Source organism: Sarcophilus harrisii, chromosome 2, assembly GCF_902635505.1.
Source record: "Sarcophilus harrisii chromosome 2, mSarHar1.11, whole genome shotgun sequence".
Taxonomy (NCBI): domain Eukaryota; kingdom Metazoa; phylum Chordata; class Mammalia; order Dasyuromorphia; family Dasyuridae; genus Sarcophilus; species Sarcophilus harrisii.
The window spans coordinates 588,084,929-588,099,023 of NC_045427.1; the positions used below are offsets into that span (position 1 = coordinate 588,084,929).

The 14,095-nt window shown below is 35.5% G+C and overlaps 1 protein-coding gene across 1 annotated transcript in view; it reads left to right on the forward strand.

Moving 5' to 3' along the window:
- LOC100917022 (1-phosphatidylinositol 4,5-bisphosphate phosphodiesterase epsilon-1) overlaps window positions 1-14,095 on the forward strand; it is a 204,035-nt gene that overhangs the window by 99,636 nt on the left and 90,304 nt on the right. The window contains 2 exon segments of the mRNA XM_023495065.2: window positions 5,796-6,471; window positions 11,694-11,876. Coding sequence (XP_023350833.1) covers window positions 5,796-6,471; window positions 11,694-11,876 — 859 coding nt within the window.

Genomic DNA, 14,095 nt, shown 5'->3' on the forward strand with positions numbered 1-14,095 from the left:
TGGTGGGTTTGAGCAGGCTGCAACAGTTGGCCAGCAAGAAATTACAGAAAAAGAACAAAAGCAGAAAATTTTTGTTAGGAAACTGTGATAAGAAGAGAAGGTAGAGCCAGTTGGGTGACCAAGGCTATGGGTGACAGGTAAGTAGCCTCGGGCTCCACTAGTTAATTAATTATCAAAACAAATCAAGGGCTATGCCTGATTTACCCAGGGACATGGGAGGTCATGTAGGTTAGGTAGGTATAGACAGAGAGCAGTCTGCATCATTGGAAGGAACAGCCTAAGGTCATAGGGCCAAAAGATAATTGGATTTTTCCCCAATTATAGAGCTAGCAAAATTGAGACAGTAACTCAGATTTCCTGAATCCTGCAATCTAGGCCTTTTACAGGATACCTCCCTGATTCCCCAACTTTATTAAATCATCTCTTTTGAATTGCTAATTTACAACTCTGCCAGCTCTTTTTCATCTTTAGTGTTTGTTTTCATTTATAAATTTTTGAAGTGAATTCAACAAGCACCTGCTAATGAGTACAAAATGCTTATTATGTTTCATTCATTTTTTAAAGATCTTATATTTTGCTAAGGGGTATCAGTTATTCAGTCAATAATCATTTATCAATCACCATGTATCAAACTCTTAACCATTCAAGAGAATGAAATAGTCCTGCCTTCAAAGGGTTTATAATCTGGCTGGGGAAGACAATGCCATTCCATATAGGTATTCATGTCCTTATATGCATGTACACACAAATAAATGACATGTATATGCTTAACCAGTCCAAGAATATGGATGTAGGAGAGAAAATCCAGTGAATTGAGGTTAAACCACAATGTACATGAAGAGACTAATGTATAATAAGTCTGGGATAGAAAATTAGAGACAAGCTATAAAAGGCTTTAAAAGACAGCAGAAGAATTTGTTCTTAGCAGTAATGGCAAGCCAATGGAGTTGATGGAGTTGATCTAATATAAGAATAACATAGTCAGACTTTAAGAAGATAACTTTTTCAGATGTGGGAATACCAACTGGAATGTTATTGTAATAATAGAGAGGAAAGGTGATGGGGCATGCTATGTGGATAGTAGGAGGGACATGGATGTGAGATGTCATAGAGATTGAGTCAAGATTTGGCAAATGATTGGATTTATGGAGTGAGAATATAGAGCAAACTTGAGTGACTGGAAGTTGGTGCAATCCTTTACAAAAATAGGGAAATTTGGAATGGAATGTTTTGGAAGGTAATTATAATCACTGAGTTACTCAGCAAACATTTATTAATCACTTAGTGTGTACTAGGAATTGTGCTAAGTGCTGTGGGTACAAAGAAATATTTTTTAAAATCATCACTGACCTAAAGTAGCTTACATTCTAATGAGAAACATGAAAATGTATACACATGAGATATAAACATGGAAAATGGAAAGTATTATCAAAGGGAAACATAATAGCAGAGGGAAAGTTGTGTCACAAAAGAGAAGTCAAGGATTGACAGTTTTAGAGGCTGTAGAGAGAAGTGTGAGTTTGAGAAAAGACCATCTTATAATAATGACCTATAATAAAATGCCAGAGATATTGCTAACTTTGGATTTGGTCATTCAATTTTCAGTTGAATGATGAGATAAGAAAAAAGATTTCATAGAGTTTTTTAAAAAATGGAGAGTAGAGGCAGCTAATAGGGAAAACTTTAAGGAGTTTATCCAAGAAGGGAAGGAAAAATAGGATGATTGCAGGAATGCTGGAACCAAAGAAAATTTTTTTAAGGAATCATGAGTGTGTTGGTGGGCAAGAGGCAAGGTAGTAGTAAATAGAGATTGAAGAAAGATTAGAGTTGATATTGGGGGTAATCTTATTTTTAAAAGGAAAATTTCCTCATTTTCCTTATACCTACATAGGAAGTTGGAAGAAGAGAGAATGGGATCATGGCAGGGAGAAGAAGGACTACCTCTTTACCTAAGATTGAAGTGGAAACGCCTAATGAGGGATGATATCTCAGTAATGTAAGATGAGGAGGAGAAAGGGAAGTCTTCATGAATAGGCTTAATTTTTTCAATGAATTATCCAGCAAAGACTTCAGCTAAGAGGTGGTGAGAGAGGATATTGTGGGAGACTTGAGATGTGAGGTTTGCAACAGCAGCTATGAAGAGAGGGATAGTCAGGAGCTAGGGAGTTTGATGAGGACCCATTTGAGATAAGATACATAAATCCATATTGGATTCTATAAGCATAGTGTTATAATTTCCTTTGCCTCTGTTAAGCAGCATGTGAATAGAAGTAAAGAATTCACATGGTAGGAATAATTCATGGTTACAGCTTGGAAAGGCATGTCTGGTAATAGGACAAGAGGTCAGGGAATTCAAGAGAAAAGGATTATGTAGAATCAAATTGATTTATCAAGTAAGTGAAGAAGAGAGTGCAGAGGTAATGACCTGGGAACAGACTTAGTGGTCATAAATCATAAAGAAAAATGGAAGGATAAAAAATTTTGATCAGATAAAGCAACTTGAGTGTTGGTGGAACTTCTGTGCTATTTTGGGGCAGTTTCTTCCCTGTAAGAGCAGTTGATAACTAGAAACAGGTACCTAGCACAAATATACATGTATTGGAACATGGCTTGAGATTGTACATGGATAGTTTGGGGGGAACCCAGCTCTTACGTAAAGGAGGGAAAATCCTCTGAATTCTCTGGAGAGGGTAATAAAAATATCTAGCATTCTAATCAGAGAAGGGAAATTTCCTGAGTAGCAACAGCCTTGAGAGATGCTTTGTGGATAACCCCAAATTCAAAAATTCTGGGATCTGGTCATCTAGGAGCAGAAGGACATTCCCCGTCATACCATACAGAAAGGAGGAAGGAAACCTTTATTCAAATCCTGTCTCTATCATTGGTTGTGTAAATCACTCGATCTCTTAGTGCCTCTGTATGTAAAAGGATCACAATATTTGTTGCATCTACTTCATAGAGTTGCTGTGGGGAAAATGAGATAGGGTATATTGTAATATTCTTAGTGGTTGGTTTTCTGGAGGTCTTCCAAGCAGTCTTGGTTTCAACAGAGTAATCACCACAAGATTAGCCAGGTGTTAAAGTCCAAAAGTCTTTATTGTCTCCTTCACCTGGTGCTCAGCTAGTTTTCTCTTGGTCTTCAAACGGGACTTGGTTTCAGTGGAGAAAATGCAGGAGGATAGGCCACCACAGTGATGTGAGATGAAGTGAGTCTAAGTCCAAGGGTTTATGCTTCAGCCTCCAGCCACCGCAAAGGTGGACGATTGAATGAATCTGTCTCTGCCTCCCTTGGCTGAGTTTGTCTCAGCTTATATGCTCTACACTGACTAAACCAATCATTATATCACTAGGAAACCATTATTTGTTCTAAGATTAAATCAGTCATGGTGAACTTAGAGAACTATTAATCACCATGCTAAATTAGATAACCATTGTCTCGTCATATTCCACTGACTTAGCACCTTGTAAGAATCCTGGTTTCAGAGTTCTGGCCCATAATAGTATATGTTTATAAAGTATTTTCAAATTTTAAAATGATATACAAATGTCCCTTCTAGAAGTTCAAATCTATGTCTAGTTTGACTGCTGAATCTCTTAAATTGATAAATAGCTTTCTAATCTTGGGTTGTAGAGGCTCCTAAATAACTTCTATGTAACTCTTAGTATGTAGAACTACAGCGTTACTTTCTTCCAAAAAAGAATAAGGCTCCTTGCTTCAGAAATTCAATAAGTAAGCTTTTAAAAAAAAAAAAAAGGCAAACTACTAGTTTCCTGTTTGAAATGAATTTATTCAATTATGTGTTAGTGTCAATTTTGCTTTAGGCAATAGGCTTTGGTTCTTAGAAGAATGCTTTTTAATGGAATTATTAACATCTGGGATTAGTTTCTTTTGAGTTTTATAATAAAAACTGACACTAAAGAAGACATTTACATTATTTATGCCATTTATGTCATTATTGAACAGCAGCCTTATAATAATGTCATTTCATGTTCATAATTTCTTTTTTGCAAAATGTATTTAGCTGAAAACTCAAATTGAATATAGAATATAGAAAACACAATTTCCCTTGATGAAAAAATTAAGAATAATAATTCAAATTCATTTAATCAGCAAAAATTATCACCACTGATTCATCTCATAACTTTTATGCCTTGCAGGAAGTGCCATTTGGACATGTTCAGGATGAGAGGTCAAGAACCTCCTTCTACTATAGAAATATAAGCAAAATAACTGCCTTCACCTAGTTAGAATCTTATTTCCTAAAGTTATCTCAGCTCTTACTAAATTGTAGCAAACTAAAAAGGATTGAATACTGTTGAGAATTATGGAAACAAGTCTGCTAAAAAAAAAAAAGTTCTTTTTATTTATATTGTAGTAGTCATTGTATATTGTTTTCTTGGCTCTGCTTACTTTACTCTACATTAGTTCTTATACATCTTTGCACACTTGCTTCATTTACCCCTGTACTGGCTACAATGTCTTCCCTTCCTCATCTAGACAACTTGGTAACCTAATTCAGGTTCACTTCCACACTGTTCTCTTAAATCTTTGCCTGTTATTCTATGGAAGATCTTGCCCTTCAAAACCCCAATCTTAGTCCACTCTCATCACCCTAAGTCTTTGCTTGAATTCATGTGGTAACTGTGATGAGATTGTTACATAAAATCATCTGGGCTCTCACAATGGCAAGATGATTACCCACGCATAATTGATTCACTAAACCACCTGACTTTTCAGATCTTTTTCTCTCCTCACACCTCCCATGTTTACCCCTTTCTTCATTCTTCTCATACACCAAAAGCTCTCTTCTCTCCCCTTCTTCTCATCTCCTATTACTCAGATGATTAAACTTACTTTTGATGATTAGATTTATGTAAGGACTAGTTGCCACAGGAGCAAGCATCCCAACCTATTTGCCTTGACTTTTGAGAAAACAGTTTGCCCTCAAAACAGGTTTCTAATGTATAGAATTCTCACCAGTCATTATGAAACTCACCTCTCCAAAAATATACTAAATATCTTCAATCACCTCTATACAGTATTGATTCTATAATGAGTTGCTTTGATGACTAATGAGCTACCACCCTGGAATCCCTTATGCTTTACATCCCAATCTCAATTATTGTACTTTCTTCATTCCTACTATGTTAATTATCAAGCCTGCTTAAACATCCACCAAATTCTCTTTCCCCAGTTCTCTTTCTCCTTTCTTCACCCCCAAACTGTACCTCCCCACCCCATGCAAAGACTTCCTAGCCTATTTTTTTTTGAATATGAGGCCATTTCAAGATTCTTCTACTCCTTCCTTATTTTAAAAATTTATATAAAATCATTTCATTCTCTTCTGTGCAAAATAGGTATGCCTAATCCTTAGTAAGACCAATTCCTACCAAAATGAAAGTTAGCATCTCATCAATTTTATGACAGAATTTCATAATTTTTGTAATTTTATTTCATTGAACCAGTATAATTTATTATTAAAAGATATTCTTCTGAGTATACATGAAAAATCATTTTAGTTTTTTTCTCATTATTTATGTGTCACCTAATAGACCTAGAAATTACATTTTAGATGTCTATATTGCCACAAATTATTAAGGATATAGTTAAAAATATTTAGATAAATGCCTCTACATTTTGCATTTCCAAAAGTCACTCTATTTCTTTGCAAATTTGGAATCCATAGTTAAATAAGAGTAAGTATACTATGCTTATGTTAAATTCATTTTATCTTATAATTATTGGACTATAAAACCAATCATTGGTAATTTTTGTGACCTCATTTCCAATATAGGTTTGTAATTGGAGAACTGTCTGATTCAGAAAGTGATATTTTTGAGCAGGCCAAAGAATGGGATTTCCATGGAACGGAAGAAGAGCAGAAAGCATTCAAGCATGGCACAGAACTCATTCCCTGGTATGTCTTGTCAATTAGAGCTGATGTCCATCAGTTCATACTCCAAGGAGCCACTGTTATTCACTATGACCAGGATGCACATCTGTCAGCACGATGCTTTCTTCGACTTCAACCTGATAATAGTACTTTGACCTGGATCAAACCTACAACTGCCTCACTCGCCAATACTAAAGCCAAATTAGGCATCACAGGAAATTTAGCTGACCCTGGCAAACTTCAATCACTTGGCAATACTGGATTAAATGGACTGATGGAAGGTTTTCTGGATTTGTTTTCAGTCAAGGCTGTGTACATGGGACATCCTGGCATTGATATGCACACTGTGTGTGTTCAGAACAAACTCAGTAACATGTCCCTCTTAGAGAATAGTGTGACACTGCTTTATGGCCTTCAAACTACTGAGAATAGATTATTACACTTTGTGGCACCAAAACATACTGCTAAAATGTTGTATAATGGATTATTAGAATTAACAAAAGCTGTAAGAAAAATGAAGAAATTTCCTGACCAGCGACAGCAGTGGCTAAGGAAGCAATATGTCAGCCTCTATCAGGTAAGGAATTTAGTATTACCCTCCATTAATGATGCAAGGTATTATTGGTCTCTCACTACATTATTAATGCCTGATAAACAATAAAAATTTCATTCAATTACAATTTTAACTGTATGACTTTGTAATCAGTGAACTGCTAGTACATGTTTGTGACTAAATGATCATTGGTAGTATTAGAATAGAAACATCGTATGTAACTTTACAGAAATCACATAATGTAATGGAACTATTAAGTTTTTAAGGTTAAAAAATGTATCCCAATTTGGAGATAGTATTATACACACACATGCATATGTACATATGCATATATATATATATGGATATAACTTGTTTTATTGTGCTTCACTTAATTGCACTTCACAGATACTCTGTCTTTTAATAAATTGAAGATTTGTGACAACCCTACATGCAATAAAACTGTCAGCACCATTTTTCCAACAACACATGCTTATTTTGTGTGTGTCTAATTTTGGTACTTCTTGCAATATTTCAAACATTTTTATTATTATTATGTTTGTTATAGTGATTTGTGATCAGTGATCTTTGATATTGCTATTATAATTGTTTATGGGTGACATGAACTGCACCCATATAAGATGGGTGGCAAGCTTGATTGCTAAATATGTACTGACTGCTCCACCAACTAGCCATTGCTCAGTCTCTCTCCTTCTCTTTTGGCTTTCTTATTTTCTGAGACACAACAGTATTGAATTTAGGCTAATTAACAACCCGACCTTGGCCTCTTAAGCATTCAAGTGACAGGAAGAGTCAATCATGTAACAAACTTGATTGTTTTATTTTAAGAAGTTGCCACAGCCACCCCGATATTCAGCAGCCACTACCATCATCAGTCAGCAGCTTTACAGTAAGACCGTCCACCAGCAAAAAGATTATGACTCTCTGAAGGCTCAGATGATGGTTAGCATTTTTTAAAGTATACATATTTTTAGACAAAATACTATCACACACTTTTTAAAACTACAGTATTTTATAAATATAACTTTTATATGCACTGGGAAACAAAAAAATTCATGTAATTTGCTTTATTAAAATATTTATTTTATTGTGATGGTTTAGAACTGAACCCATAATATCTCCAAGGTATGCCTGTATTTATGTATATTCCCTCCAAAAAATAATTCTTAAGAGTCATAAATCTTGAACTGGAATGGTTCTCAGAAGCCCCTTGATTAACTTATTTTTATATAGAAGAAACTCAGAGGAATGATGTAGACCCAAGATTCTTGGTAATTATAGCCATCAGTTTTCCCTGGCCTACTACTTTGAGGACTACACACTTATCCTAATTAATAGCTAATTTAAAATACTAGCTAAGAGAAATAACAGAAGACTAAATAGAATTTAAATTCTAAGTTTTGAAAAAAATTCAGCTTTTTTCAAGGTCAATCTGTATGCTTCATTGTATAATGCCTATCTTAGTTTTATCATCTATAAAATGAGGAAATTATAGATACTTTCTACTAGCTCCATGAGGAGCATTCAGGTCATACTTGTGAAAGTTATATGTGAGATACTTGGGAGGAAATGGCTCTAATACTACTTGATTACTATATTACAGTACTACATATAGATTTTACTATATATATATATATCTATACATACACACTTAGATACAATTCACATGTAGTTTAAATGTTTTTCTTATCACATGGTTAGACTAGCAGCATCTTTAACCTTCCAGAATATTCATAAGCTTAAAAATAAGCCAAAATACCTCAGTCCAACAAGAATTCTCTTACATAATGTTTAGCTATTTAATAATTAAATGTCTGAAATGTCCTAGGTTTTTTTCTGGGTGTTAGAGAAACAAAAACAAAACAGTCTTTCCCCTCCAGAAATTTACCTTCTACTGAGGGTGAGTCTGGTTTGGGGAGCCCATATACTTCTACAATTCTTTATCTTGTAGTTTTCCCTAGAAATTATCAGTTCTGCCTCCTGTTATATTCAAAGAATAGAGCAATGTTGTGTGTTTAAAAAAAAAAAAAGATTGAAACAGTATAGTAATCTAAGACCATTAAATAAATGTAAAGGAAAACAGTTTTGTATGCCTCAGTCATTGAAGCAGCTACTCAATAAGAAAATAGCAGAACTTCTAACTAGCAAAGAAATCTCAATAAATTCAGTGAATGGTTAAGCTCAGCCCTACATGTCTGATCAGCTTCCAGAGACATTACTGTACCAGAACATGGTACAAAACCTGATGTTTATCCAGCAAAAGTTAGACAATCTGTTATGATCTCTGAGTAAGGCAAGAAAATTCACAGTAATTTCTTTTAATTTTCCATCAAATACAATTAAACATGATTTTGACATTTGAAGCATTCATCTTAAATTAGTTGTAAAATGTACTCATCCAAAGCACCTCATTCTTCAGTGATATTAGATAAATCATTCCTCATTGTCCTTGGATTTTGTATAACCCTAAATCCTAAACAGAAATTCTGTGTTGCTTTTATAGCCTTACTTATCTCATTGCTTTGCGGATTGGGAGTTTTGAGAGCAATACCTCCCTAAATTGACCAAATCTTGACCATGTTTGTATCTAACTTTAACTACATATGGTTATGGTTATTCCATCACAGAAAAATTCCTTTAACAGAGGAGTGATCTTTTGCAGAAAAGGATGCAATTTTTAAAATGGTATCATTAATTTTCATACAATATAATTAAATTTATCCTGTGTATCAGGCATTATCCCAAGTGCTGAAAATACTAAGAAAATAATCAAAATCTCCAGTTTCAAAAGCTAACTGCCTAACCAGAAGGAGTCAACATGTAAATATTTAGGTGTGTACAAAATACAATGTGATTGAGAGTAGAGATAAGAAGGGACTCAGCAATAGAGTCCCTTCTAAGCAGTAGAGCTTAAGCTAAGCCTGAAAGGAAATTAGGTATTCTGAGAGACTGAGGTAATGAATGGTTCCTGGATGTAGGAAATGAAATGCCACAGGAGAAAAAGAGTAAGAGGCCCTGTTTAGTTAGGCCACTAACACTGTGTGTGGAGTGGAATAATGTACAGTAACTCTAGAAAGGTAGTTTGGAACCAGTTTGTGAAGGGCCTTAAATGTCAGGTAGAAAAATTTATATTTGAATCTAAAGGTAATTAATAGCAAGCCACTGAAATTTAGTGAGATTCCTGTGATTAGATCTGCACTTTAGAAAAGACAGTTTGGTAACTACGTGAATGATAGGTGGAAAGTTGGGAAAATCTGGGGCATGACCTATTTTAGGAACTTAATGCACTACCCTAGGCCAAAGGAGATAAGGGCTCGAACTAAAATGGTGGCTCTGTGATGAGACAGACATATCATGGAGCAGAAATGACAGCTTTGGCAACTAAGTGCATATGTAGAATGATTGAGAATCAGGGGCTGAGGATGACACTAAGGTTTCAAACTTAAGTGACTGGAAAAGGAATTTTACCCTAACACACACACACACACACACACACACACACACACACACACACACGCACACACACACACGAAAAGTCCAAAAAACAATGGGCCTGAAGAGAAAGGTAAATTATATGTTGGATTTGTTGAGTTTAAGATGTTTGTGAGATATCCATTGTGAAAGGTTCAGTAGGCAATTGGTAGTCAGATGAGAGCTTAGAAGAGAAAAGAGGGCTAGATACATAGATACATAAAGATAATTAAAATCTATGGCAAGTACTACCAACAATAGATTATAGAGCAAAAAGGGAAGAGGCCCAAAACAAGGCCTTGGAGTACACCCAAGGAGCATGTTTTAGATTATGAGTCAGAAAAGTGGACAGAGATATGCAAGAGAAGAACCAACAGAGAACAATATTTCAGAATCACAGAGGAGAGAATGTCCAGGAGGAGAGGCCGGCAGTCAACAGTGTCAGGTCCTGCTGAGAAGTCAGCACCTGCTATGTATAAAGCACTGTTAGGTCCTAGAGAGATGCAGAGATAACATGGGAAATGATCTCTGCTTTCAAGGAGCTTCAGCTGGGGAGTGTGCGTGCATGTGTGGGTGGGTGGGTGGGTGGGTGTGTGTGTGAGAGAGAGAGAGAGAGAGAGAGAGAGAGAGAGAGAGAGAGAGAGAGAGAGAGAGAGATGTTATTTACAAAATAAATACACAAAAAATATGCAGAAAATCCATTAGATTGAGCTCCTTGGAGGTAGAGACTTTTTCATGTCTCACCAGTGCTTACCAATGCCTGGCATGTAGTAGGCAAACTACATGTTTATTGACTGACTGAATACAAAAAGATAATTTGGGGAGGGAGAATGACAACTTCCTTCTATCTGGTCAAGAAGCATGAGAATTAAGAACAAGCCATTGCTTTTCATTTCTTGATTGGTGATTTTGGAAAGGTCAATTCCTAAATTTAAATTGTGCTATTAGAGTTTTTAAAAAGAGGAAAAGGGGAGGAAAATAAAGCAACTAGCATAGAAAGCTTTTTCCAGAAGTTTGTCTATGAAAGGGAGAAGAGATATAGAATAATAGATTACAATAGAGATTATGGATCTTGTAATGAAATTTTTCAAGATGGAATTGAGAAAGATTTAAATATGATTTTATGTACTAACAAAAGAATCCAGAGATGAGGAGAAATTGAAAATTACAGGAAGGGGAGAAAGGATGGGATAATAGTGAGAAAATCTTCTGAAAAAGACAAGAAGGAATGGGATTAAGGACACATGTAGAGGAATTGAACTTGGCTTTTACCAAAGTTTGGAGTAAAGTAAGAGAAAATGAGGGATAATGGCAAGAGGTTAAAAAAGAACATGAGAGAGAAAGAGGGAATTCATGTTGAATGGCTAGTAAGCACTCAGCATGAGGCAAGATCTTCAACTGTGAGAATGGAGAAAGATTTTGGAAGAGAAGAGAAACTATGGAAAGGCTGTTGTGGAGAGGGAGATAGAGAACAAATTAGGAGTATAAGAATTGCTTTACTTCAGTGAAGACCCAAATAAAATTAAATTAATTAAATTTGCAGTACAACTAGTGAACATGATTGTGACCTTTTCTAGCTCTGTTCAGAATTCCATGAATACAAGTGGAGGAAATAGATAGTGGGGTTGGGGATTAGCAAGAGCAAGTGATGACAGAACAAGAAAAAAGGGAATTCAGTAGCAGAATATGCTATACATTTAATGTCCCTATTTCTGAGAAGCTTCTCTATTGTGTTATAGTCAGGCCTCCATTTATAATTATGTCATTCTTTATAGGAGGATGGAAGATTTGAAGGTCCAACTTTGGCTCATGCTATCGAACTGTTTGGTGGCAGACGTTGGACTACACGAAATACAAGTCCAGCAACACTTTCTAAAAGTGTGGAGAAACCCATTGTGCAAAGGAACAACACCCTTGGGATAAGTGCAAATAAGAAAAAGAAAAAAATCCTTATGAGGGTAAGAGTTTGACACTTTTATCACATATCACATCAAATCAACCAATGTTTATTGAGCAACAGTAATGTGCATCAAGCCAGGTGCCATGGGGGATATGAAAGGAGCATAGAATATGGTTCCTTCCTTCTTATTATAAATTATAATTTAGTTGGAGAGAAATTTTTCAGCATAAACTTTTAAAACCGCTAAAAAGTATGGTAGAGACTATAAGATGCAATTAGAATCATTGAATTAGAATCACTTCCTGTAGGTGATGTAGGTGAGGAAATCTATGAGATAAGAAGAGAAAGTAGTGAATTTAACTGAGAGGGTCAGCTTCATCATGTAAGGGAAACAGCAAGCACACTAGTTTGGCTAGAGTACATAATTAAAAAAGAATAATGTATAATAACTCAGAAAAACAAATGGGAGGCAGATTGTCATTTGTTTTAAAAGCTAAAGAGAGAAATTTGTATTTGATCCTAACAAGAATAGGGAGTCAATGAAAACTTCTTAAGCAGGAAAGTAACATCATCTGACCTGCACTCTTAATATCTGGTAGCTGTGTGAGGATAGATAAGAGAGAGGAAAAGGCAGGAAAATGAATCATGAGGCTTTCAAAGTAATCCTCATCAGAGTAATCTTATAATGAATATGGGTCTGACCAAGTTCCTCACCTACTAGGTCATCTCAGTAGCTCCTGTTACCTCCAGGTTCAAACACAAATACAAAATCCTTTGGCTTTTAAAACCCTTCAACTACTTGGCCCCTCACACTTTCTGAGCTCCATCTCTGGATTTTGTCTCTTCACTGACTGTCTCCTCTCCTGTCTCTTTGCTTTCCTTTGAACTCAAATACTTAGTTTTTGAAACTTTTGGATCTCAATACCTAGTTTTCCTTTAGTACTCAATCCAAATTTCACTTTCTCCAAGACACTGCCTCTTCTGGCATCTATCACCACTGCTAATGTCTTCCCTCTAAGCTACTTCCTTACAGATAGATAGATAGATAGATAGACAGACAGACAGACAGACGCACACACATACACACGCAAATGGATGGATGTATAATTAGATAGATAGGTAGATAAACATATACATATACACAATTATTTGCATGTTACATATCTTATCAGATGTGAACTTCTTGAAAGGAGTAAGTATTTTAGCCTTTCCCTGTACTACTAGCACTTAGCATAAGCATGTAATATAGTTTGTTCCTGTTTGAGAATGGTGAGGGTTTGGATAGGGTAGTAACTGAATAGAGAGGAGATGGTTATGATATTTTAGAGGTAGAATCAGCAAGATTTTGGCAACTCATCAGTAAAGTAAATGAGGATAGAGTTAAATAATATTATGTAAAGCTCTTTGCAAATGCACAGGCCTTAGCTATGATGTTAGTGCTTATTAGTAATATTTGTCAGTCAGCAGTCATATTAAGCACCTACTGGTGGCTATATTTACAAAACATTTTTTAAAAATGAAAGTATTGTAGTTTGGCAGGAAGGACCCTAACAACTGGGGAGAATTGTTTGAATGTCAAGATAGGTTTCCTTTGGGAGGTCCTTGAAGTAATTTATTTCTTTGAAGGAAATTTGGGGTTTTGAAAAGTGTGGCCAAAGGAGTGCTCTCTAGGGATAGGGTCTAACCAGTATAGAATCATTGAAACTAAGTCTCTGGTAAAAGGAATAGGAAGAAGGCCAATATGCCTAGAGTCAAATGGGATAAAACCATAAAGGTAATTGGGGGCAGTTGTGAAGGCTTTCAGCACCAAACTGAGGAGTTTATATTTTATCCTAGAAATAATATGGAACTATTGAAATTTATTGTGTGACAGGGATAGGTGTCATAGTTAGACATGTGTGTTAGGAAAATCATTTTGGCCATTATTTAGAAGATGGGTTAGCATATGAAGAAATCAGAGGCAAGAAAACCAATTAGGAGGTCACTGCAATAGGGGGTAATATAGGTGAGAAGCGATAAGGGCCCAAAATGTGGTGGTACTTGAATAAAGAGAGAGACTGGGACAGGTGTAAGAAATGCTGTAGAAGTAAAAAGCAACAAAATCTGACAACTCATTGGATATTCATATCACATATTCATATCCAATGACAGAGGGTAAGAGTAAGGAATTGAAAACCATGTTGAGGCTGGGAACACTATGACCTAGTGGAATTAAAATGTTCTATTTAGAAAATAGGTATGTTTAAGGGGAAGATGATTCTGTTTTGGACATGATGA